This window comes from Oryzias melastigma, linkage group LG13, assembly GCF_002922805.2.
Source record: "Oryzias melastigma strain HK-1 linkage group LG13, ASM292280v2, whole genome shotgun sequence".
Classification (NCBI taxonomy): Eukaryota; Metazoa; Chordata; class Actinopteri; order Beloniformes; family Adrianichthyidae; genus Oryzias; species Oryzias melastigma.
This window is the reverse complement of record NC_050524.1, coordinates 16,551,299-16,578,887: the sequence shown is the minus strand read 5'-3', so window position 1 is coordinate 16,578,887 and position 27,589 is coordinate 16,551,299. Positions and strand designations below refer to the sequence as shown.

The 27,589-nt window shown below is 39.4% G+C and overlaps 2 protein-coding genes across 4 annotated transcripts in view; one reads left to right on the top strand and one right to left on the bottom strand.

Annotated features, from left to right (window-relative positions):
• The window catches only part of rsrc1 (arginine/serine-rich coiled-coil 1), a 124,060-nt gene extending 105,772 nt beyond the window's left edge, over positions 1-18,288 (bottom strand). Inside the window, exons 1-3 of one of the 2 annotated variants that reach the window (XM_024277214.2) lie at positions 18,189-18,288; positions 17,587-17,784; positions 13,942-14,064 (exon numbers count right to left, since the gene is read on the bottom strand). In XM_024277214.2, coding sequence (XP_024132982.1) covers positions 13,942-14,064; positions 17,587-17,771 — 308 coding nt within the window. In that variant the 5' untranslated portion in view covers positions 17,772-17,784; positions 18,189-18,288. Of the gene's footprint in view, positions 1-13,941; positions 14,065-17,586; positions 17,785-17,926; positions 18,094-18,188 lie in introns of those variants that run through there. The other variant, XM_024277215.2, reaches the window with a different exon arrangement.
• A 1,164-nt stretch (positions 18,289-19,452) lies between these two features.
• On the top strand, positions 19,453-26,895 carry shox2 (short stature homeobox 2). 2 transcript variants are annotated; one of them, XM_024277217.2, is made up of 5 exons: positions 19,453-20,608; positions 21,854-22,062; positions 24,130-24,187; positions 24,483-24,571; positions 25,418-26,895. In XM_024277217.2, the coding sequence occupies exons 1-5, from the start codon at positions 20,353-20,355 to the stop codon at positions 25,673-25,675; spliced, it is 870 nt and encodes a 289-aa protein (XP_024132985.1). In that variant the 5' UTR covers positions 19,453-20,352; the 3' UTR covers positions 25,676-26,895. The 2 variants fall into 2 exon arrangements, with proteins under 2 accessions (XP_024132985.1, XP_024132984.1); XM_024277216.2 differs by having other exon boundaries at positions 19,454-20,608; positions 25,382-26,895.
• Positions 26,896-27,589: the final 694 nt, after the last annotated feature.

Here is a 27,589-nt window from a genome sequence, read left to right as displayed (position 1 = left end):
TTAAATCAACATCTAAAACATGGAATTACATTAGACTGAAAGAAGTAGAATCCAAAGACCATACTGCAATAGCAGTGTGAGTGATTACACATCTGCACAAGTGCGTGGGAAAATACTTTGTCATCAGTTTTCAAATGAGTTTATCCTAATGAGTTTTAGAAATATCTGGCATATATCCATTGAATTAAAAAAAAAACTGTTGACTGGATTCAAAAGAACTACATTTTTCTTGTTATATCTGAAGCCAACATCGCATCAAATTCTCTATTCAGCCAGTCACAGAGGCTTTATGCTCTTTGTCAAGCCAATCACACAACAGTTGGCCACGTATCTTTTGGCTGATCCATCAATCTCTGCTTCCTCATCATGTCCTCTGCCCTGCCAAAATCTGAGTGGATAGAGCAAAAATGAAGACAAATTTCAAATAGAAAACCTCACACACATGCCGAGAAAGTGTTTCATTACTTTCAAAAAGATTGTCAAGGTTTCAGTCAAGGCGCACATGATATTCGTTTCAGTTCCCCTGCCTTTCTCTTGCTCATTTTTCTCCTCTTTTTCCACTAATACAGTACCCAACGTAAGAGTAAAACCACATGTGGGTGTGTGCTTGTGTTGCTGCTTTATTTATCCAAAGCGAACAGACAAGTGGTTCTATTAGCCAGCAATTTGCTGTTGGGTTGTCTGGTGGGGACGCGGGAATGACAAAGGGCTTTTATTTTGCAAAACACACAGAGGGAACAGAGGTGCTAACACGGCTATTAAACCACGATTCACACGTCAGAAAGTAGTATTTTTTACTTAAATATTTTTGATTGCTCTAAAACGGGGTTCTCAAACTCAATTTACCTTGAGGCCATTGAAGCCAGAGTCTGGGGTTCCATTTGTGACAAAAAAAGTTTTTTTTATGCCCACTTTCTACGTCTTTGGTTAATTGTCTATGTCTAATAAATAAGTTTATTGAACATTTGTTACTGTCTATGTACTACTACGCAATATCTTCTGCATGTCCTGTAAAACGACAGGAGCTAACGACGACGCTAGCAACTGTGGCCTAAAGACTTTTCTGACGACCAGATCCAACGACAATAGCAAATGCAAAGTTTTAAGTATAATTGAAGCTGAAACCTCAGAAAGTAAATACAAAGCTATCATCAAAGAAGCGTGGACATGCAGAATATATTGCTTAGTAGACACTGAACTTTCATATTAAAACGGGGGCCGCAAAATATCGACTTGGGGGCCGCAATTGGCCCGCGGGCCGCCAGTTTGAGACTTCTGCTCTAATACATATTTGCCAAATTAGAAAGTCACCCATAAGTGAAAGTGTAGTGTATGAGCCAGCATATCCCCATCTCTATACCCATATGGTTTAAACCATAGCATAAGTAGAGTACAAGGTACTCACAGCTGACTGAGGATTGTCCATGCATGCTCCTTTAGCTCAGGTCTCTGAGGAGTGGCTCAAAACCTGGCCACCGAATCACACACAGCACTTAAGCGCGCCTCCCCCCTCCCATACTTGTGTGCTGCATGTTTCAGTGAAAACAAGAACTGCAGACAGACGGCAGTGTTTATTTGTGCATAAATTAAGACCAGAAGCTGTTAATTAAAAGGGTGGGGGGAGTGCGCACAGATAAGATACAACTTTGCTAATCGGCTACTTGGCAAGGTGACCTGCGAGTGTGTCGGCCATCATTCTAGGACCTGCTGCCCTGCTGGGGGAGTGACACGAGGGGCCAATGTGCAGCTCTGGCTATGTACAGCGGGCGACTAGTAAAACTCCCCCTCCTCTTTACTCTCTTCCCCTCCATGCATCACTGTCTTTCTAGTTCTCACTCCCCTCCCTCTCCGCCCCAAGCTCTATTAGACCCAGGGCTGTGCTGCGGCTCCAAACAGCTCAATGACAACACACAGGGCCTGCCAATTAGAAATAATTAGACAGTCATTTCAGTGGCAAGTCTTTTTAAGTGCATATATAACGATGCAATGATGCTTATTAGCCGGCCTGAGCCAGCGAGGACCAGGGCCTAAAACGCTTTGGTGCTGGAGAAAATAATTATGCCAGTGATCACAAAGCGGGCTGCACATCTCTGTACTTCACCTCCACGCGTTTCAAAAATCCACTTCATTAGCTCCCGTAATTAATCCTCCATTAATTGCAGGAAAAGCCCAGTTTACCTCCCTTCGTTTCTAATTATCATCTTATAAATAGTTATGGTTCTAATTAATGTGTTCATTAGGCAGGATATTTCTCTCAAAGCCTCGCTGGGAGCCAAAGGTCCGGCTCAGCTCTCTCTGAAGCCTAACCAGCCAGAAGGTGAGGCCATCCTGCCTGCATTTGCTTTTATTTTACTACATTCAACCTCCTAATTGGCATTTAAAACCCAATTTGGAAGAACTTCAAGAAGCTTAAATACAAGAGAGAGACATAGAAAATGCAGGGAGGAGAGAGAGAGATACATTTGGTGCTACTTCTCTTTCCCTTGGTCTGACTAAACGGATGAGGCTTTCACAATAGTAATGTGATAACTGCTTACAATATGGACCAATCAATTTTTTTAGTGCTATGGAGCTACAGAGATTTGGTTGCAAAAAAGAGAGAAGACATAACTGTCAAGAAGAATCTTAGTTTCTTTCTTTAAAAGCCATTGAAGGAATGAAAAGTTAAAACCTCCTTAATCTAACGTCTTTATAGAAAGTGGAGGAAATAAGTACTTGATGTATTGCTGATTTTATAGCTCTACATGCTTAAAAAATGGATAGTCTGTCATTCCTAATGGTAGGTTCGTTTGAACAAGGACAGATAAAAAAATACACAGAAAATCAAGAATTACTACAAAGCCATCAGAAAGAAGCCAAGGGTTAAGTTGACAACTGTTGGTGCAATCGTGTACATTTTTATGAGTTCTTTAGAGTCAATTTCTTGATATTGTTTGTATTTTTCTATCTCCCACGGTTTAAATGATTAGGATGACAGACTATCATTTTTTTAAGTAGGTGAACCAACAATATCAGCATGGGGATAACATACTCATCTTCTCCACTGTATTACTAGCTACAAAAGCTTTAAAAAGATGAAATGGTAAATAATATAACCTTGGCAACTTTTCCCATTTTCCCCAAACTTTTATAAAAACGTACCTGATATTGTTTTTAATGTTGTTGCTTTTTTTCTGTATAATAATTATAAAATCAGGATAGTTCCACAGTTTTTATAAAAGAAAGTTTTGTGCAAACCTTGATTTAACACGTAACCAACGCCATTTTTTTACCTTGTCAGGACAACAATTAAAATTTTAGGAAATGTGAATATGTGCTGGAAATAAATTAAAGTCTCACTCCTATTGCTTTATTGTAAAAGTGTTCCTGGAGGTCTTTATTATGATTATTCTGTTTTAGCTTGTGTCATTTCATCAAGTCTTAGATTCTGCGGCCAAAGTTCATCAGAAATTCCCATCTGAGTTTTAAGCCTGGCGTGGAGTAAGCCTGCGGATATTTCCCATCATCCTTTTGTTTACACTCATCCCCACTCCTCTCCCACTAGCTTACAGCCCCTCACAAACCCAAGCTAACATTAGCGATGCAACAAAAAATGTTTAAAATTGTTGGAGCTATCAAGCCATACTGTTTTGAGCCTGATGGCAATTCAGACAAGGAAAACAAAGATGTGTGTGGATTTATTTGTTTGCAAGTGAATGCATAGAAATGGAGTGGAGGAGGGAGCTTGTGAACTGCCAATTGTAATTTGTACATAACTACAATCGTTTTCAGATTACATTTTTTCATCTGCTCCTGATTCACTACAATTTGAATATAAAAACATACAAATTTTAATAATAATTTTTGGAATATAAAAATACAAATTTTAATAATAATTTTCTTTATACACGTCCTCCTTCATGAAAAAAAAATGCTACAAGAGCATGTCAAAAACACAATTTTCATTAGAATGATTCCTTAAGTTAGCAAATAACTTATTTTTACAGAAGAAACCCATTTTACACACATGTTCTTGTGCATAACATTCTGCCTTTTTTCCACAAAGAACTCTCTGTTTCAAACAAAAATCTGTCTTTACTGCTAACAGCAAATAGGTTTTGAATTTTTTTATTGCAAACATTTCAGTCATGTCTGAAACATTCTGTAATTAAATTAAGTGAATCAAAAGCAAATTATCAACTGGTGTGACCATCCTATGCCTTCAAACAGCAATAGTTCTTCTTAATACACTTGCATGCATATTTTGAAGAAACTCAGCTGATAGGTTGTTTCAGAGATCTTGGACAACTAAGAAAAAGATCTTCTGTGGATGTAAGATTAAGAAAGAAAACCTTTATTAGTCCCACAATGGGGAAATTGCAAGGGCTTTCTCACATCCTACTGTCCCGCCATGTTGTCACAGACGCACTCCATGACGCTGAGATTTGAACTCTGTGTTGCTCATGCTATCACTTCCAATACTTCTTGTTCTTCTTTACACTGAACATAGTTCTTAATGACTTTAGTTTTATGTTTGGGATTGTCTCCAAGTATTGCATTGAATAAATTCTTGCCCAATCATACACCTCCCTGTTTGTACTTCATTAATCCAGACCTAATAACCACTTCTATTTGCAGAAATGCAGCCCCAAATGTTCAAGGAACCTCTTCCATGATTAACTGTTTCCTGCAGACACACATTATCATTCCACTCTCCAAACCAATGATGAACAAATTGCCTTCTGCATAGTCAAGTATTCTAGACTTTGACTCATCTGTCCAGAGCACCTGCTGCTTTTTTTTTGCTTTCCTGCACACTTAAGTTGCTTTTCCTAGCATTCAGGTTGTTGGTATGGTAGTTTCTGAGTTGATGGTCCTGCAAGACATCTTATGATTTTGAAGGGCAATAAGCTTGTTGTGTCTTTCATCTGCTGTACTTTTTTCCTGCCCAACCATTGCATCTCCAATGCTCAACGTTGTCTGCTTCAAGATTTGCTGCTTCAAAAAAGTTTCAACAGCAAATCTTGAAACTCAAGTCTACTTTGAAATCTTTGTCTGGTACTCTGGAAGGGACCTTGCTGATGCAGCAGCAGAACTACCTTGTGCCGCGATGCTGTTTCTCAATCATGCCATGAAATGAAACTGTCCTTCACAGCCTCACCTCAGTAGAGTTTGGTTGCTCCTCACCCAGTTTTAAGCCTCCTAGATACCCGCTTCTTTTTCAGTTCATGACTTGGTTTCAAACTTTTTTGTGACAATGATGATCATTGCCACCTATTTGGTATAAGTGGTTAAACAAACACCCAAATATGACACTAAATCTTTGACTTTGTGCAAAGGTATCTATAACAATGAATGCTGGTTTAAAAGCAAAAGGTAGTAACTTAAAATTTTGAATAGATTTAGACTTTTTCCCCATTCACTTTGCATTTGGAAAATAATACAATTAACAATCACTTCTAATATTTCTAAAATAAGTTTTTTTTATAACATTTTATTCACATCTTTCAAACTCATTTGAACATTTCAATTGTAGTATTGCATTTTTGTTTAAAAGAAGAATATGATGACTCTTTCAGGCATTTTAGAAAATCTAAATCAACTTTTATTCTTGACTCTTTTAGTAAAACAACTGTAGGGATTTTAAGAAGGGAATTTTTGGCTTTTGTGTGTGTGCTACTTGGTACAGACTCTACACCTAGGTTGCTACCCAAGGGAATGGGTTTGAACGTTGTGAGGAGACTGCAGGATGAAGGGGTGTTATGGGGTAGAGGAGAACACTGCTTGCAGCGAGGCAGGGATGAAAGAGGTTGTCTGTGTCAGTCACTTATTCCTCCCTTTGGTAAATAAGGGTTTCTGACAACAAAGCTGAGCGGCGCTTGACTGGCCTTTACAGCAGATAAATAAAAAAGACAACACAGAAAAGGGATAAGACAGAAAGAGTAAGGAAAAGAGAGAAGCAACAATAAACACGTTTAGATCTCACAACTGGAAGCGTGTTGATTTTTATGGAATAGAGAAGAGGTGGTTGAACTAAACCAGGCCATCTTTCAGTTTAAATCAACACTCTACTAGTCTGGTAATAGGGGTGGAAGGAAAGGAGGGTCGTATGTCTTCATGTGGATGAGGGAAGAGAAGAGAAGGTAAGACCCGGTGAGAATACATATGTAAAGTTAAGTTAAAAAAAAAAAAACTCTCAGATTCTTCAGAATTGTTGCTGTTTTTTATGAGAAAAAGAACAATAAGTGGTTTATATATAAATATATATATTATTATTATTAATAATGACACTAAAAAAATACAAATCCAGTCCTAAAATGATTCAACCTGTACTCAAAGTAGGTCCAAAGTAAGTTTTATGTGATGTGATTTGCCTGCTTTTAATATGACGAAACTCCTGCTTTTGGTAATATTCTATTTCTATGGGTAATGGTCTGTTCTCAAATATCCTTGTGTTTTTGTTCCATAATCCTCAATTTTTCTGGAGTTTGAGCTTCAGGGGTAGCAGTCTCATGGATGCCCAGAACTGGTCACTCCAACTAAAACCAATGAAAAACATGTTTTTTGTGCTTTTAACATGTTCTTGTGACAGTTCTCTCATTATGTAGGACATATGTAAAGAAAATTAAGCTTGAAATTTCGTTTTTCAGCATTTATTTAAATAAACTGTCATGGATTAGGAGCAGATGAAAAAAATGCAGCTTGAAAAACTCTGTAGCAGTGACATAGGTGCTGCAATCGGCTCCCTGTTCTGCTCCATTCTGATGCATTCACTTGCAGATAAATAGATCCATGTAGTATACATCTCTGTTTTCCTTGTCTGAGCAGGGATCTGGTTCAGAACTGTACAGCTGGGTATCTGTAATACTGCTCACCATTTTTGTTGCACTGCTAATGTTAGATTGGGGTTGTACGCTAGCGGGAGAGAGTGTAAACAAAGGGTTGATGGGAAGTCCGGCAGGATTACTCCATGCAAACAGTTGTTCCCACAACTCAAAGACAAATTTCTGATGAACTCTTGCAGATTTGCAGAAACTACTAGCTATAAAACAAGTTTTATTATTTTTCAAAAAAACGACATTATCGTAATCAAAACGCCACTGGGAACACTTTTAAAATCGCTCAAAAGTGGATTGTAGTGGGACTTAAGTGACTTGTTTTAGATTTCTCTGTTGTTAATTTATTCTTTACATGTTTCTGATTGATGAAAAGATGTGATTAAAACCATTTTTGAAAACAGTTACAGAATTTGTGACACGACTAAAATTAGTGCAAAATATTGTACATTTGTTTGAGATAAAAACAAATTTGTCACAGAATTTGTTTTGTTTGCTTTATCTTTTTTGACAGAAATATTGATAATCGCAAGCATTTACAGTGGTAGTTTTGAGAAATCTCTTTGGAAATAAAACTTCAAATTCAGAACTCCATTACTTTTTGATCAAATTCTTTTATTTTGATTATTTTATTGCTAATGTTATTGCTGTACAGTACCCAATGAAAAAAACGTTCTAAATTTCTCTGTTTTTTGAAGTTTTTGCTGCTCTGCAGTTTATTTAGAGTCTTTCAGCACTTTCTTCAATGACTCTTGACTTACACTTCAGAGAAAAATCTTGCAGATGTCACCTTGTCATGTTGTCAGGGGACACTTGGGGCCTTTCTCAGAAAGTTAGCAACACCCCAAACCACCTGCAACTAAACTGTGTGATTTAATACACAATGAACACATATGCACATCAAATATCTACCCTGTCACCTAACAGGAAAACTCCTGAACTAGATACCACAAAAAAACTATAGACCACATAACTCATAAGCCATAAAGTTGTTGATTTTAACTATGCCACTCCAGTTGCACACCACCACCCTTTCCCTCCTTTATTCTCCTCTCTTCAGTTTCTCAGCTCTTCTCTTTCCCAAGCAGTCGAGGTGACCTTGTGCACGCTCCATGTTGAAGCAAAACAGCAAAAGCTATCCAGCTGATGAACGACACCTCATCTCAAACGTGGAAAATTGCTGTGCAATAAATAACAGGTCATCTCTTAGCCCCTGTAAGTATGTGCCCAGGCTTGCACACACACTCAAAGGCCTGCAGTAATTTTGTGATCTACAGTGCATGATGTAGACTTCATAATCTAGAACTTCAGTATTATCTATATCTTGCTGATAATAAAAGATTTCATAACTCTGCAAGTCACTGCAAAATAGACATATCTGCTGCTGCTTTTCTATCAAAAGCACTAAATGTACAGTAGTTGCACTCAGGACGCTTGTTCTAGTAACCCTGATGCCTAATAAAGTATAGACAAAGAATCAAAGTGTCCAACAAATTATATTGTCTTTAAAAGTGGTTCTTCCATTGACTGTATATAAGAATTTTTTACAGTCAATGGGTTCTTCGCCGTGCCGCGGTTCATATTTTGCATGTTATTTTTTTGTTTGTTTTTTTATATAACAGAGCTTTGTGTACTGCGTCCTGATTGGCTGGAGACCTTGTCAATCAATCTCCGACATGCCATGTTTCCTGTACAGAATGCATGCTGTTTGCCAAATCTACCTAAATCTTTGAATGAAGGCTTTTACAGCCTTAAGACAGCTGTAATCCTAATTTTATCTTTTGAGAGTTAGTTTTAGAATGCCTCCCCCAATAAAGCAGGGATCTGTACATCAAGTTAGTAACTAAGTTATTTTAACTACTTTTACCACCCATGGGCCGAGGGGGGCAACACCCCACCTATACTAAAGCCCCCCCACTGGCCCGCAAAAATCAGCAATTAACTAAATAAATTAATATTACAAAAAAAAAAAAAACTCTAAAAAACAAACAACAGAAAAAAAACATGATGGACAGACAAATTGACTAAGAGATGGACAGACATAAAAAGAAAAAAAAGATAAATGAAAGAAAAATAGATAAATGCACGCTCAACATGGCGCAAACCGGGCTTGTACCTGTCCCAAGCCCGGTGAATGCAGAGAGTAGTGTCACGAAGAGCATTCAACATAAAACGTATCAGACATATCAAATACATCAAAGGAGGAGATTGATAAATGGAGAGATAGACTGACACCAGCTCAGTGGCCTTGTGGTAGAGTGTCCGCCCTGAGACTGGAAGGTCATGAGTTTAAATCCAGGCTGGATCATACCAAAGACTAAAAATCGGACCAGTTCCTCCCTGCTGGACATTTGCATTAAGGAGTTGTTGGATTGGGGGTTAAACCACCAAATGATTCCTGAGTGCGGCTGTGTCTGCAGATCACAATTCTCCCAAAGGATGGGTCAAATGCAGAATACAAATTTTAATACAAAGTCCATGATAACTAGTGGGACTTTGATATGATATCATGGTTTTAAATCTGGGCTTGACTTCTGCTGCTTGGAACAAAAAGTCAACACATAAATCTTGAGTTCAAATTTTACTGTTCAACAGCAGTGTCACAAATGTTCACAAACATGTATAAAACTTAAAACTTAGATAATAAGTGTAAAAGACAAGTTCAGAATTATATAAAATTGACATATTTAAAAATTCAGCACTTTTAAAAACTTAAATTTATAAATGAGTTTTCTAAAGCTTTAACATCAAAGCAACCTTTACTGTAACATATAGTATATTCCAGTGGAGAATCCAATATCTAAAGCATTAGTTATGAGCTTATCCTGGCATATGCATCTCAGTGATCACTTTGACTAATATATTCAATAAACCTATCATGCTAGGAGATGTTCTCTGTGTCCTTAAGGGATAAGTAACATAAAAGATAATTGAAGAGTTTGCTCTCTTTAGAGTTCAGGACTGAAACTCAACTCTGACGTTACCTTGGTCTCATCTGAGGCAAAGCCTGACGCTAGCACTCTGTCCAGATAACTCGGCATGGCCCTGAAATATTAATGAGCAAGTTTTTAGTCTTTGTGTTTAATGCACAGCACACGCATGCAATTCAGGCATGAAATAAGAGCATGGTTTCAAGTGTGTGTAACAACAAATGGTCCAATGACCTTTTAAACTGGACAAGAGGTGGATTTATTGCATCAACCCTTCCCCCTTACCCTCCAATGGCGCTCTTAAACTGTTGTGAATGAAGTACTGACAGGATGACTGACTGAGCCACACACATTTACCTCCTGCTGAGGCCGCCAATAAAATCGGAGCATCGCACCGCTACTCTGAGCTCACCTAAAGATGAGTCTGTGATCCGGCTGCGATGAAAGGCCCTTGTCGTCTTTGTTGGACTGGGTACACATCAGATAACTGCTGCCATGCTCAACTCTACTCACCCCCCCAATGGACCAAGACGTGACATTCCCCCCTTGAACATGCATTCACGCAAGTCTGCACACGCATGCATAAGCTCAATCACCCTAATACATGCTCACTTGACAGTGTGCGCGCATGTAAGCGAAAGACACACACATACACACATGCACACGGAGCCTAATATGCCTGCTCACATCAAAGAGAATAAACATTAATGGCAAATAGGTAATCTGCTCCTCTTGTCTGTTTTACATTTCAGGGTAAGATTGACTGCCTCTGAGGGACCTGGCCCTTCTCTGATTAAGTGTAGGGGGGAAAATGGAACAAGAGGAGAAGGAAGCAACAATAGATGATAAACAGATGATATAGTATAATTTTTTTATTTGGGACCTCTTTATTTTTCATTTATACATTAAATATAAAAAGAATGCAACGATAGTCCTTCATTTCAAGCTACTATGGTCCTGATCTTCTTAACTCCTGCAAATATTCTGATATGGACTTTCTTATTCTCCATTCTTTTAAATAATTTCCTTTCCAAGTCCACCTGTTCTCCATATTGGTGCTCACTTCTCACCTTACCCTTGTGGGATCACCGCTGCTCATCCCACTCTACTTACACTTTTTCTATTCTCCTTTAACTTTTCAACTCCCCTTTATTTCCCATCTCCAATCGTTATCCTCCACAGTAGTGCCACCTTTTTTCATATTCCGCAGGTAGTGCCGGGGCTGGTGTGGCCAGGCTGGAGGTGGCAGGCGGAACCTCATATCCTATCTGGGTATCAATCATGAGGTCCTGTCCACTCAATCCTCCTCTGATCCATCAGCGAACCTCTCAGCCAGCTCAGGCAGCCTCATCCACACACTCTCACAAAGAACTGACTAATGGGAATCTTGGCATTCGTGCACATGGCACACCAACCTGCTTTAATTTCACAACTCCACATAGAGTGTGGCCCATTCACTGCACCTAAAGGACATATGCAATTTCATGAGGAATGAGGTCAAACAAACCTAATAACTGAAAGATATTGAATAAATCACACTAAATTGTAAAATTGATACAACATTTATGCTAAACTACACCAAGTTAGCTTCATTATTATTGTATTACTTTATAAATAAAAATAAGAAAATGGTAAACAAATCTAACTTAATATATTTGCAGAACTTTAAAAGTATCTTTATTTGGTAAAATAGTTAAGAAAATCATATTCTGAAAATATGTGTGAAGACTTATTCATTTGGAATGGTTGCAGACCAGAAAAAGTTTTAAAGCCTTAGTTACAACTGCCCTTACAGGTGGAGATGGGCTGTCTGCTGGTGGAAAATGGGCAAACCTGTCCGTGGTACACAGGTGGCCTGCATGAAACATCAAAGTCGTAGACCGTTCAGTGAGTCCGTGGAGCAAAAATGTTCATGCACATTTTTTCTACAGGTATGCAGCAGGCAAAACATCGTAGGGAGTACTTGCACATCACACAAGGGTAAAGGTTACAGATGTATCATTTATTCCGAATCTTGTAGAAAAGGGGCTTGTGTGTGCTGTTGACGTGATAAGTGCACGGGTTCTTGCATATCATGGACAAACCCTATGTGTGGCATATGTGGACTGTATAACAGCATCACCCATTTAACATAAGTGCATAAAAGTAAGGCCGAATGTGAATTCTTCCCCTACCCCTACGGCTTCTCCCAACCTCTCATATTGTAGGGACATTTAAAGTCGTAGGGTTGTCTGACATAGTTTCTTTTTAAGGGCTAACCCTCGCGGCGGAAGGATGCCGATACCTCCGCCATGAGGGTGTTCCGCGAAGGAGAAGCGCTTTTCTTCACGTGGCTGTGCTCTGAAGCACAAAAATTTGCATTTACATACTATTGATGACGTCATCCAGTGAGAGTAAAGTCTGAATTCTAAAACACTATTTTTCCATAACTTTCCGTTTGGAGGGCTAAATTGTAGGGGTAGGGGAAGAATTTGGGGGTAGGGAGAAGCTGAAGGGGTAGGGGAAGAATTTGGATTCTGCCTTACATTAACTTTATGAATACTTCACGATACACTTACCAAACGCACCTTCCATTTTCAACCACGTCCCTTGAGATAGCTTTGAGGGAATTTAGAGACATCCAAAAGCTTGCCGCACCTGTATGGTTGATGTGACTAAGGCTGTAATGACCCTTTTTATAACTTCTTCTTCCATATGCCGAAGGTAAGGGAGGATAAGGACCAGGTCAATCTAATTTATAATTCTTAGCCAGAACGAGAAACACTGTTTACTTAGTACTGGTAATTCAACGTCAATAGATTCCTGATGGATCGTCTTCCAAAGGCATGAGAAAAGTGCCAAGGACAAAAGTTTTAGACACAGATCGCAGATGTTGTTGTCAACTGCATTCCCATTGTCATCAACAGTATCATTTTTTGCACATCCCTAACTCCAGAACCGCCTCCGCCAGACCCTCCCACTAACACCTGCTTCTCGCTTACCACTAAGCCGATTACACAACGCCACCCTCCTAATCACAGTGGCAGCGTTTGTAAACACTGATGTCACTGACTATATTCCAAATCTCCGCCACCTTTAATCCCATCACACACCAGCTATGTCATTCTCCACTGAAGTTTTAATCACCGGTGGCTTTGCAATTGGTAATGTTCTTCACAAAGGAAGAAGAGTGTCTGAAATGCTCTGGCTAAATGGTGTCAGAACACAGCGATGTTCTCGCATTTTGAGGCTAATTCCAGAGCTTGTGGTTAGAGAACGGACGTGCGGCATCTTCTTGTGGCACAATCCGCCACACGTGTCGAGGCTTCAATTGCATTATCCCTTCATCTTGAAACCTCTGTAATGAAGATATTAAAACACTTTTTGCTTTGTAATTAAAATGATCTCTGCTCCCCCCCGCAGCCATACACAAGTAAACAAAGGGGCCTTGCTGGTGCATATATTATGACAGCCTTTTCTTCAATTGTACATCTGTGCATGTTTTTATGGGTTGGAGACTGCGTGAGTGTGTGTGGGGGGGTTTAAAGCAGCACAGTTTACTGGTTCATTAGCGGCAGATTATCTATGCTAATGACATGGATCACCACACACAGAGACTTTCTCTTTATATTTCTGAGAGGGATGCAGAACTCTGTGTGGCAGAGCGTGCACGTGTTTGCGTGTGTGCACAGTGTGGTGCAGGTGTGTACACATTAGTCCTGCATGAATAACTTTGCTATCTGCAAAATATAAATAAAAATGAGTCATTGCATAAATAACAGACATATTTTAAATAAGTATTCGGGGCTGATGATGTTTTAATTGCAGGAATGAGTGAAAAGAGAGAAGAGTTTGGAAAAACATTTGGAATCATGTTGCATTAAATGTACTTCCTCTGTGTGCCGAGATGCCAACACACACAATAAAAGCAATGTTAGGGGCAAACTGAGGCACGGCTGCACATGCAACACTGTAATCTGGATTTAGGATCCAAGTTTGCATGTGCTTACATCTGATGAAATAATGCATAAATAAAATATGATGTGTTTATGCAACAATAAGCTTTAAAAAAAAGAAATCTTTAAGAAGTGTGCGCTCCACATGCTGATTTGTAACTAAATAAGCGAAATATATTTAAAGTAAATCTATTTTATTTAGATTTAGATACACAATGCACATGGTTGTGCGATTCCTGAATAAAAGTGCAGATTTAATACCTTCTGTCTCGGCTGCGTGACCTATGTGACCGGTGACTCCTCCCTTTATCTTTCTCTCCACTGCGACTTCTCCTCCTGCGAGTTGAACTGTGCGATGAAGTACTGCTGGAACGTCTTCTTCTTCTGTAATGCACAAACACAAAAAACAGACTGTAATTTTTGCTTTTTCTGCAAAAAAAAAACTGTAAAACTGAATGTTGCATTCCTAATCTGTTGTTAATTTTAAGCGCAAATATGTATAACACATTATCAGCAGTGCTGTTGACAACTTTGCATAAGTGAACGTTCTCGTCTGTGGCTCAAAGCTGCACACCATGCAAGCTGCCCTACAGTTCCTCCACAGGGGCCCTTTGGTGTTCTGCTGCTCTTTAATGTGGCTACAGCAGAGCGTGTAGCGTCTATTTTCCAAACACCACTCACACCATGTTCCCATTGATATCATGAAGCAGGGGTGAATGTTTATGAGGGTGAATGTAAATGAAGAACCTACCCACCCCCTTTTTTCCTCGACAGCTTAGTTTGTGCAATATTCATTATTTAAGCGCTCTTCTTTTGTTTCACCAAAGCCCAAAAATAACAAAAATCTTTACCAAAAAAAAAATCAAATAAACAAAAAAAAACTGTCCTTTGGGAGCTCTGACAAAGGAAAAGAAAAGACAAGAACCACAAATAACACAAAGGTTAAACTATCAAACCAGATTTGTACCACTTAGAAAAGCACAGCAAAGATCTGGTATGATATTCTTTTTTTTAAGTAGATAATCTTCAATAAAAATGTTAGAAAAATGTAAAGATTGTTAAAAGAAGAGAAAAACTTCATTTAAGTAGAAACTTTGACTTCAAATTTGCAGTTTATTTCCCAGCATCTAGATGTTAATTATGTGGTCTGATGTCACCCACCCAGAACATAATCCCTCCTCTGTTTTACCACGAGTGAAACCAACTTAGAACATTTATGTGCATGTCAGCGGGAAGTGCCATAAAACATGCGCTGTCTTTTAAATCAGCCTATTTAAAAAAAAAAGAAAGAACTCATTTAAACAAACACAGGCAGTTTTGGTCAATTGATCAAACTGGGCAGCTCACGGAGTTTACACTGCCCAGCCGACCCCACTCTGTGCAGGTAAGCAATGACTTCCCATCAGCAGTAATGGACCTTGACCAAGTCTCATAAATAATTACCGTCAACTGGCCTTCTCTGAATAGCCACACACAGCTAGTGTTGGAGGAAGAGAGGGGGGGCAGACTTTAAAGGAATGAAATGATGAACAGACAGAAGCAGATCCAGTAAAATCATCCCTCACATTATTACAAGATAGTTCCTTCTCTGAGCTGGCATCTGACTTAAAACTGTGTGGCTGTACAGTATAGCTCCCATAACGTTCGCCATTTTTGTTGCATCGCTAATGATAGGTTAGGGTTGTGAGGGGCTGTAAGCTAGCAGGAGAGAGTATAAACAGATGGATGATGGAAAGTGGAGGCAGGCTTACTCCATGCCAACAGTCCTTCCCACAGAGGTGAATATCTAATGAACTACTGCCGCTCTGCAGAAACTATGTCCTAAAAAACGATTTTTGATCTAGATTAAAAATGGTATAATCATAATTAAAAGACGACTGGGAGCGCATTTGAGATAGATCAATAGATGATGGTAGTGGGACATTAAAGAACCTATTTGTATAATGGTGCAGAAGAAAAGTTTTTAACTCCTGGAACTAGAATTATATCCTCATAGACCTGTTTTCTCTTCTTTAAGAAGCTTGTCTATCTCGATTAATATCTTGTATTTATTGCACCTGTTTAAACTCATCATTATCTAAATAAAAACACCTGTCCATACCCTTAAGCAGTCCATTTTTTAAACTGAAACTTTTCCACCATGAACAAGACCAAAGAGCTGTCTATGGACACAGGGGAAGAGACTGTTTACTTGAACAGAACTAGAATTTACAAAGCATGAGCAGCTGGGTGAGAAGAGATCACCTGTTGGAGCAATTTTTAGAAAATGGGATAAAAACAAGATCGCTGTCAATATCCCTGAACTTGGGGGTCCATGCAAGATCCCACCTCATTGGGTACAAATAATCTTGACAACAGTGAGAAAACAGCCGAGAACTATGCACGGGAACTGGTCAATAACCTGTAAAGAGCTTGGACCACAGTAACAAACTACTAGTTCCAGCACGTGTCTAAAGTTTTCCAGAGACCATCAGGATGATCCAGAGGAGTATCATGAGAAGGTCTTGTGGTCAGGAGTGACCAAAACTATGATATGAATGCCCCTGGCCATGTTAGGGGGAGGAGGAAAGCTATGCAAGAACACCATACCCACTGTGAAGCATAGAGGTGGAAACATCATGCTTTGGGGATGGCTGATCCTTTTTAAGGAAAGGATGAATGAACCCATGCATGGTGAGATTTGAAGAAAACATATCTTCCAACAGTGAGAGTATAGAGGATAAAATGTGGCTGGATCTTCCAGCATTACAATAATTCCAAACAAATCTCTCATGTGACCTCTGTTATTGCCAACCAGGGATACATAGCAAAATATTGAGATGAACTTTTAGCCTAATGCAATTTTTATGCACCATAACAATTATTCTTTAAGACTGTTTTTATTTTAAATCTGTTTTTAATATTCTGTCTCTCAAAGTTGTAGTGTTCCTATGATGAACATCATAGACCTCTCTCACCTCTTTAAAGTCCCACTACAATCATCTTTTGATTAATTTTAAAAAGCATAAGCAGTGTTTTTATTTTATTTTTTCATGATTCCCTTTTTAATATTAATTTAAAAAAAATGTGTGTCACTTTCTAGGACATAGTTTCTGCAGAGTGCCAGGAGTTCATGCAAAATTTGCCTCTAAATTGTGAACAGAACTGTTGGTAGGGAGTAAGCTTGTACTCATTTCCCATCATCCCTTTGTTTACACTCCCTCAAGGTAGCTTGCAGCTCCTTACAACCTCAAGCTAACATTAACGGTGCAACAAAAATAGTGAGCGACAACTGAGCTTTCCAGACGTACAGTTCTGATCCAGATACCATATCAGATGAGGAAAATGAAGACGTTAATTAATCTCTTTGTCTCTACCTCTAGCCGATTGTAGTTTGTACGTAACAATTACAAGCTTTTTCAAACTGCATTTTTTCATCTGCCCTGATTCGCCATTATTTGAAAATAAAAAATAACCAGAAACTATGTTTTAAGCTAATAATGTAGAAGAATAAGAATTATAATATACAAAAGTGCCAATCTCTGTTTAACCAGTAAACCCTCTCAGTAAGATGAAACATTTTTAAGTACCCTGACCAGAAGGCAGCAGCCCATCAAAACTTCCAGGAGTAAAATCATTTCAGAAATTGAAGTGAATAAATAAAACCAGAAATGCATAATTTAAAATAAAGGTAGGGTAGATAAGAAATTTATAGCTGGGTGACCCTTTCTCTTGTATCTTTTCCATCAATTTTGAGTAAACCCGGTTTATATTTCATTGCTTTCAGCAGCTGCTTTTATTGAGATGATCCCTGAACATGAGGATAATGTGTGGCATTTGAACTCCCTACCAACTCGTCTGTCGTTCCTAAACTCTTCTGATAGTGGATCATTCAGAACAACCTCCAGCGAGGTGTTTTTGTCTCACCTTCTGTCTCGAGAGCGAGAGCTGCTCCGGCGTGATGACCTGCGGCTGCGGCTGCTCCTCACCCTGCTGCCGGAGGACGAGGACGACGAAGACGAGGAGGAAGAGGAGGAGCGGCGGCGCTGCTGCTTTTTCTTCCTCCTGCTGCTCCTGCTATCATCCTCGCTGTCAGACGAGCGTCGACCCATGCTGCTGGACTGTCTGTCAGTGGGCAAAACATGAATAAGTACAGCTGCTGCTTTTCACCAGCCTCCTGAGCATGTGTTAAAAAGATGGTCACAGACTGCTTAAAGATTCATAGTTCCTAGCGTAAACAAAGATAATTCTGGCTATTAAAAAGCACCTGAGGTAAATACATCCACAGGAGCATTTATAACCCTTGTGTATGTAAAATCCAAAAAGGTAAACATTTCATTTCAATTGAAGCTAGCAAGCTAACATAGCTACTTTTAACAGGCTACAACATCACACGGAGCGCGTTTCAGCCAACGGGTTTACGCTTTTATATGGCCAAAATGTGTTTCTTTTTTTATCAACAAAAATTACATAGAAATATACAAGACAAAACAATAGATATCTTAAGAAATTCAAGTCCCGCTACTCACCTTTAAACCACAACAGCTATCTGATGCGGAGCAGACTCTACTAATCGAACGAGGAAACATCGATCATTCCAGACCGAGCAGGAAAAACACAGAGCAATCGATCGGAGCACTTGATATCACTTAAAAATAACTATATCAAGGTGCTATTTTTACACGTTTAAATACTGTTGTTTTCTTTAAACTTTAAAACGTCATTAAACATTTAAAAATACTGGTAACAGTACAGGGAAGAAGATTTGTTTTATGAATAAAATTATTTATATATTTTTTTATTGTTCTTGCTTTATTGTTATTAGTCACCAATCAATAATAGTCTTTTTAAAAATAATTAAAAAAATAATAATTTTGGAGTAGGCTATAAATTGTGAATTTTTAAGCATCAGTGAGCACCTGTCAATCAATGAGTTTTCATGCAGGTGAATTAAACACAAAATAACTATTTTGCTTAAACCTTCAATAAAGGAAGTGGCGGGGAAACGAAAATAGCCTACTATGTTACTCTTTGACGGATCAACTATTAAATGTTTAATTTAAAAATAATAATAATAATAATATAGCCTATGCTATACGGATTTGTCGGAAATTCCTTGCAAATTGATATACAAGAAGCCTAATCCTACTCCAAATGCAGCAGGATGAAAAGCAATTGATGCCTAAGGTTCAAACTGAAACATCGTAAATATTTAATTAGGTGAACCGTTAGAGCTCCTGTGTGGAAATAGGGCTTTATATGGATTATCAATAAACATGCTTAATTTTGCATTAAATTCATCCCGACGTGTTCAAAATCCCGCTATATCCTGTTTCGTTTCTGACTATATACTGCCTCTTCATCTAATTGCCCCTCTTTTACGCGCCGTGGTCTAAATCTTCACTGCAAGAGAGCAATTGTTTATTTATTTTTTTCAAATATAGGCACTGCTATCAGCAGGGGGAAAGAAAAAAACAGCCAGTTAAAAACTTTAATTAGAGCCCAATGGCAAAAGTGCTATAATTAATCGTTTAGATGCTATTTAAGTTCTTAATGACTAAAAAAAGTCCACAGAGGATTAACATTAAACAGTATAGTTATGTTAATGATGTTGCTACAAAATACATCTCACTAATTAGTAGCCAGGATTACAATAAATAAAAATGATAATAAATAATAATAATAATAATAATAATAATAATAATAATAATAATATAATTTTTGTTCATTAAAATATTTATTTGTCACTTTTTAGCGTTTTTTAATATGAAGTGAAAACGTTTAAACCCTGCGACGCACGCGCAAAAAACTCTGATGCCAGGCCCGCGAGGCCAACTGTTTGTGACTGGGTTAAGAGCCAAAAGCCAGATGCGTTCACTTGAACTTGATCTGAAGCTCCTCGCTTATAGGTCGATGCCGCTCCTCTTGGCATCCCAGCTGGTCCGCTTTCACCTCCTCTCTGCCCGTGTCAGCGCTGCGTCTCCGTTTTCCCTCCGCCCAGATCACAGAGAAGATACTGAGGACGGACTCCTCGTCCATGTGCTTCCCCCTTCTCCTGTCATTTTGCGATTTTTTTAAGCCACACCCCTGCAGAGAGAGCGAGAAAGAGAAGGAGGGAGAGAGAGAAGCGGAAAAAGAGACAGATCCATGACCATCTCCTGGGTGTTTAAAAAACTAACTCAGGACAATAGCAGCGAATGGGCGCTTAATTAAATTAATTAGTCCGTCTTGTCAATCCTGGATTAATGGCCAATAGCGACTGTGCTGCTTAATGTTTTTACTTCTCTCTCTCCCTCTCGTATCAGTAAAGGAGAGGAGGGGAGGGGGGGCTCATCCCGGCATCCTGAGGGGAGGTAATTTGCACGGATCAAGGGGGCAAGGCGCCGCAAAGTATAAATACTGTGACTTCAATAGAGGATCACCAGCAGGTTCCCAACTCCGCTACCAAAGGAGGAGGAATTGGCTGAGAAGATATATCTTCGTATATTTTTTTTCATTCACAGTTGGCTGCATCACCTTGTATCATTTTCAAGGGGGCTGACTTTAAAACGAGCCACATCATTGATGTCTTAAGCTGTCGAGGAGCAAAGGGAGAGTGCATGTATGTGTGAGTGTATGTGTGTGTGTGAGTGTGTGTGAGTGAATGTGTGATTTTTTCCCCCTTTTTTTCCTCTAAGAGGAGAGGAAACAGTGATGGAAGAGCTCACTGCTTTCGTGTCCAAGTCTTTCGATCAGAAAGTGAAGGAGAAGAAGGAAGTGATAACGTACAGGGAGGTGTTGGAAACCGGAGCAATGCGCGCAGGAAGCAGGGAGTCTTTATCCGCGGAACCGGGAAGCCGAGAGGAAGCGGCCGCCGTTACGCGGAACGTTGCGCTGTCGCCGGGCAGGGAAACGGACATGCTCGGCCCGGACAGGATCAGGGACAGCGGGAGCCCCAAAATCATTGACGGTAGGAGTGCGTAATGTGTTCGAGCTGCACGAAAGAGTGGAGGTCCCGACAGGCTAAGATCAGTGCCAATGCGCTCCAATTCAAAGAAAATCTCCAAAACTTTCCTTTTTTTAATGTTTGACTTTTCGATTTAAAGAAATGTCAGCACACTTCCGTCTCAGTTTAAAAAGTGATGTTCATTTTCTATTATTCGTGTTTTTTTCCTTTTACGCACAGCCAAAACTACTCCTAAAGCTCAATAAGTTAAACTTTAAATATTACAAAGATTTGTGCATTTTAAGAACTGTTTGTTTTTAACAATCAGAGTTTTTTACAGCCTCAAAACACCAGAAAAACAATAGTAAGGATTAAAATGTGCAGGATACTTTTTAACAAGTCAAAAACGTTGCGCTTTGGCCACTTTACATCTAGTCTACTTTGTAGTTTACGATTTGCCTATAATTCTCACCTGTTTTTATTGTCTACCTTTACTTTTTTAATTAAGACAGTTCCAACTCTTGAAATTGTTTTATTTGAAAGACAAACATCATTTTGTGTAATTGTAAATAGTGTTATAAATATTAATTTTTTATGGAAATACCACCAAAAAATCCCTCCACAGAAAATATGACATAATTTTAATATTTTTTATAAAAAAATGCATGTATCATGTATCTGTAAAACCAGCTAAATACATTTTAAAAATATTGTTTTATTTGAGTGGAAACTGCTAAAATCAAAGACAAAATAACTCAGCGGCTTCCTTGACATTTCCAGGCCGCTCCTGCTCTGTGGAGTGAGTTCATAGCGCATTAGAAATGTGAACAAAATGTGACAACACTGGAAGAGATGCCTCCGAGTTGGCGGACTTGAAAGTGACATCTGTTCGTCACGGGGCAGCGTGGTTAAGCGCGAGCCCAAGACGCGCGCGCGTATTAGGCATTCATTCAGCAGTGGGCACGGCCTTACATATTTATAAGCAGTTAATAATTAAAGAGCTTTATGTAGCTTTACAAAACATCCGAGGAGTGATGGTTCTGTGATATCTGAGGGCACGTCTTTTTCCTCTTTTTTCATCTTTATTTCCGACTGTTAAATCTTATATAGTATGTAAACATTTGTAACTTTTTCAATTATACAATTCATCAAAAGTTTAGGAAAAAAATATTCCAAGTTAGTGATCATCAAGGTCAGGCTGGGAGGGAGTCAGGAGTACGTTGGAGGGTCACGGTCCATGGTACTGACACCCTTCTCTGTCTGCCACAGGCACCACGGACGTGAAAGACAGGAAAGAGGACTCCAAGCCCTTAGAGGATGAGACGCAAACAAAGATCAAACAGAGAAGAAGTCGGACTAACTTCACATTAGAGCAGCTCAATGAGCTGGAGCGGCTCTTCGATGAAACCCACTACCCGGATGCCTTTATGCGGGAGGAGCTAAGCCAGCGACTGGGACTGTCGGAGGCCCGAGTGCAGGTAAGAACGTGGCTCCTTCAGATGCGCAAAACAATGCACCGACAACAACAGAAAAGGCGTAAACGATATAATATAAAAAAAATGCACGTTAATTTCCACATATAATTGTTAATTTTAGGAGCAAGACATTTTCTGCAATTATTGTTACAATATTAATTATTTTGATTTTTACTGGAAGGGATGTGCTGACAAAAGTAACAACAAATCTAAGAAAAATATTGCACAATTTTACGCATTTCTTCTGCTAGAATATTTAACATTTCTTGATGAAAATACAATGAAAATTTGTGTTTTATTTTGAAAAACACACACACACTTTCCAGCACAAAAGGATATATGTCTGAATTATTATATATTTTTTGCATAAATAAAATTAATCCTCTATATTTTTTTGCAGTTGGCAAACTATTGATTTATCCTTATTTTTTATTGCGTTATAACATTTTTTGCCTATTTTTATTGCTCATTTAAATAGAAAAAAGGGGGTTGTAATTATTATAGTCTATATTTCCGGGGTGCGTGATAACGAGGCCATGTTTGCCAGCGCTGCTGCTGTAGTTTTCAAGGGGATGGACCATCTGTGCAGAAATCGAGTCGGAGCTGTGGGACACGAGGACGCTGGGAGGAAGAGTAGGGAGGGAGGGGGTGGGGGGTCTCAGACATCTCCTTCATAAAACGAATTGAGGCGCAAGAAAACATATAGACAACTATACAAACACATTTGGATGTATTCCTTGTGCGCCTTCATGGCCAAAGCTCAGAGGTGGACAGACTATTTGCTGGGGAGAAAGACTAACTCTACACCCCCCAGCCCCCCACCCAAACTAAAAAAAAAAAAAAGTTAAAACCTGCTTTTTTTAGGGCTCCACAAGCCTGAACTGGGATCTCACCATTAAGGCGCATTGTGCCCCGAACAAGGAGCACAGCTCGGGGATTTGCATACATTATGTATTATTTTCAACCCAAATCAAAACCAGCTCTCCCTCTGTCCCCCCTTTTATCTCCACTGGAGTGTTATATGTTTCTTTTTATTATTATTTTGTTGTGCGTAAAAGTTGTGCGTAAAAGGCCACACATTTATTTCCAACTGAAATTGTGCTTCAATCGATACCAGCACTGCATTTGCTTTTATCGTCGTCATAAATTATTACCTGCTGAAGCGTGAGCAAAAAAATAAAACAGGACTTCCGAGTGACATACACTGTGATCAATAAACGAAGCCAGCTGACAGCCAGATCAATATGATATTTCAATCATGCTTTCACTGCTGTGTGTTTATGGGCCCTAAATGTAATTGAGCCCGGAGACTGACACGCTGCATTGTGCGCTGATTTAGCGCGAGTTTAGGGAGATTCAAAGGAGATTATCATGGCAATAAATCGTTTAATCTGTGTTCCGAGGCGCTTCTCTGAAATTGACGCTTGTCAATTCCAACAGAAGGAGAAGAGAGCCGTCAGATGTGTTTGATTTTTTTCCCTGTCCCCTTTGTGCAGAGTAAGTGCTGTGGCGGCGATCAGACAGAACTGTCAGACATTTAAGCGCATCTCTGACGCGCCTTTTTTATATTTTCGCGGCAGATAATGTAATTAATTTCATCGGTCATTTAATGAGACGGAAAGAAAAGGAGCGAGATGCTCTCAGATCGCTCTGCTGTGATGTCCAAACCCGTAATGGCACTGCTGCAATTCGATATCCAACAGTCTATCCAACCCTTCGGGGACCCTCATCTATAGAAAGATGAAACCGGCGCTGACAAGGATATTTATTATAGCCCAATAGTGCCGCACATCTCCAACAAGAGCGCCTCTTTTCTCCTAATAAGAGTTTCAAATCAGACTTGCTCACATTCCCTTTTAGCCCTGCTGTTTCCCTCTCTGTTCTCTCGGCTCCAACCCCCACTCCGCCTTGTTGTAGACTAAATGTAATAATTAAAATCCGGGGTTAAGCAGCGTCATTAATATTTCAGGGCTCCTCGGGGATATTGTTTTTCTGCGGTTGTTGTCACTACACACGGCCTCACAAGCAGCTGCCAATCAGTGGGTCTCTAATTAATTTCTGTCCCTGCAGGTTTGGTTCCAGAATAGAAGAGCCAAATGTAGAAAGCAGGAGAACCAGTTGCATAAAGGTACCTCCAACATTCTATTCTATTCTGTTCTATTCTATTCTATTCTGTTCTATTCTATTCTATTCTATTCTATTCTATTCTATTCTATTCTATTCTATTCTATTCTATTCTACTGCATCCAACCTCCTTGTGCGCTGTGCGTAATTCCCAGCTAAATGATGCTTAAATTTTCCAATTGGAATTCATGTGGTAGATTTTTTTTAAATTAGATTTTCTCCAGATTGCTTCATGCTTTGACGAATATCTCTTCCAAAACTAAGGTGGAACATCTTGTTTTTTTCCCTCCTTTGCGCAGGAGTCCTGATTGGAGCAGCGAATCAGTTTGAAGCTTGTCGTGTAGCACCCTATGTCAACGTCGGGGCTTTACGGATGCCATTCCAACAGGCAAGTTACTTTAAAGGAGTCTTCATATAGCCCCACCTAAATGCCCACCTAGCTCCACAGCCCCATCTACTTCCCACCTTTGCTTGTGCGCAACTGTTGTCTTGGCCTTGGCACAGGTGGCCCAAGTGCTGCAGAAACTCAATGTTTAATTTGAGGGGGAAATAAGCTCATTACAGATGTTTTTTTTTCTTTCTGGGATATAAGGATAAGTGGAAAGTTTATTGTAAGCCCAAGAAGGTATAAAATTGATTTTGTGGCGCAAAGCTCCAAGGTGTTGTCTCGGTTTCATAATAAACAGCAGACTGGAGGTCAGGAAAAGTATGGACAGAACAGCAAAGTCATGTTGCTTGCAGCAGCCGGTGACTTGCTTTTATATCATGTTACTCTTAATATTTTTAATTCAAAGATATATTTTAATAGAGATCATGCTAATGTTTATAATAAACTTTGCTACCAACCTACATTTCACAAAAAGTATATTAAAAATCATCTGCGTAATGCAAACCTTTGCAATGTTTTCTTAACTTTTAATGGTAAAAAACAGTAAAAAAATTTCCATAATTTTGTGTTTTTCATTAGTTTTTGTTGGCATTTTCCTCCCAAATCATTGCATATTGATGCTTGCACATAGTGGTGGTTTCACCAAAAGAGAAACAGCCTCTCCTTGCAATTCATCATCATCATATTGTAGTTAAATGTGAATGAAAGATGCCGTCTCATTAGTGAAAATGACCCTCAAGCAACCCACTGCAAAGTTAACGCATGTTTTCCCCCTTCTCTCCCTCCCCATCCGTGCGTCCCGTCCCGTAGGATAGTCATTGCAACGTGCCGCCCTTCTCCTTTCAGGTGCAGGCGCAGCTGCAACTGGACAGCGCCGTGGCCCACGCGCAGCACCACCTGCACTCGCACCTGGCTGCGCATGCGCCCTACATGATGTTCCCCGCGCCGCCGTTCGGACTCCCTCTGGCCACGCTGGCGGCGGAGTCTGCCTCCGCCGCCTCCGTGGTCGCCGCCGCCGCCGCGGCCAAAAACACCAGCAAGAACTCCAGCATCGCCGACCTGAGACTGAAGGCCAAAAAGCACACGGCCGCATTGGGACTGTGACGCCACGGAGACGCCTGCAGGACACGAGGCGTGGACACCGTCCGGCACTGAACAAAAAAACTCTCACAATTTACACCCTTCCCCACAAATAATCCTGGGACAAACTGAAAAAACTCCATTAGCCATGGACGTAATTTATGCTTTGTAAATGAAGGAGGATGAGAATAAAGATTAAATATAGGCTATTTATGAAATAGAGAAGAGACAATGACAAAAATAGCCTACACTTCTTCTTTTTTTATTTCAAGCCAAATAAAGTGGCTTCAATGCATCAGGAGGAGCCTCCTCTGCAGACACATGGCTGAGGAGGCCGGCGGGACACCCCGAGGAGGCGCATGAAGGAGGAGGAGGAGGAGGAGGAAGCAGCTGGCACGGTCGATACTTTGTCAAACAAAGCGAACCACTCTGCAGTTGTTCTGTTCGTGTTCGGTTTTAACGTGATATTATTGTTGCTCTGATTCTATTTCGTTCATAAACAGAGGCTGGCCTCATCATATTTCAAGAAGAACACAAACTTTCTCTGCAAAAGGACAGAGAGGGAAATCTTTGACAAAATAAAAAGACAACTTAGTAGGAGTTCTTCTTCTTCTGTTTCTTGTCCAGTTTGGAGGGAAGTAAAAAAAAAAAGAAAAAGAAAAAAAAAAGCCTCTGCAGTGTTTGCATGTTTGGTCCCGTCTCCTCTGCCCCCCTTTTTACGCGTTTCCTTCCCTGGCAAAACCGCGCGGTGACGCGCACGTGAATGTCTGACCTGCGTGACCTTCTCCTTGGACCTTTTTGTGCAACAGGCGTGAGGTTGTGAGACACGCACAGGCTTTGTTAAACTTCATATTTCTTCCATGAAACGGATCCCCCTTTTGAAGGAGTCACAGCCAATAACAACAACATTTAGGGGAGTTAGGTTTACGCAAACCGGTACGGGCACCTGTAAGATATGTTTATACACAAGAAACATGCATTATTTTTTATGATTTAGTGGCTTTATGAATGCCTTGTGGGAAATTTGATCCTTTTTTTTAAACTTTGTTTCTGTGTAATAAATCCACGTGCTTAGCCGATGTAATTTTGATGTTTTTTATAAGAAGGAAAAAAGCTCATCTGAGGCAGGGGTTTCTTAAAAAAAGAGTATTCATGAAATTGTTTTACTTTTTTCCATAACATGTGAGACGTGAATTAACGAAATGTCTTTCGTTCGCATAATAAATTAACTAAAGTTTCTTAAATGAGTTGACTTTTTTTATTTTTGTTTAAACAACAGCAATCCAGAAAGTACATTTTTACGCAATTATTAGGATTATGATTATTGTTGTTATTGGTGTTGTTGTCATTATACCACCGCGAGAAAACGGTCTTAAATAATTCATGACTTTAGCTGAAGCTCTTTTGATAACGTCACTGTTGTGACAGGCCCGTTTAGTCGCGAACATTGCTGTCTGTTGCTGCGCCAAAAAGCGATGCATTATTCATTGTTCGGTTTGGAGGGCTCGTACTGGAGGACTGATCATTTCTAGTACCAACTAAACGGCCACACAAAGGGGTGAACATTCAAACAATCCAAATTTAAAAAATATGTTCATTGAGGACAAGTTTAATTTTTTTAATTATTTAAAACAAATGTTGCAGAAAATAAAATCTTTGGAACTCCTGAAACTAACAGCAACATCACAATTGGTTAAAAGTACATATAGTGATAATATATTGAATTATTTGTAATTATTGCCCTAAAATAAATTGATTTTGCTCATTTTAAATGCGCATTTTTTGACGAAACGTCAATAATTATGGAAAAAAAGTGCTCTAACTGTGTTGTTTTTTTATAAAATATATTTATGTAAAGTTTATCAACCGAATACATTGCTAAAAAAAAAAAGTTGATCAATTACATTTTTTTCTGCATCTAAAAGTGATCCAATTCGC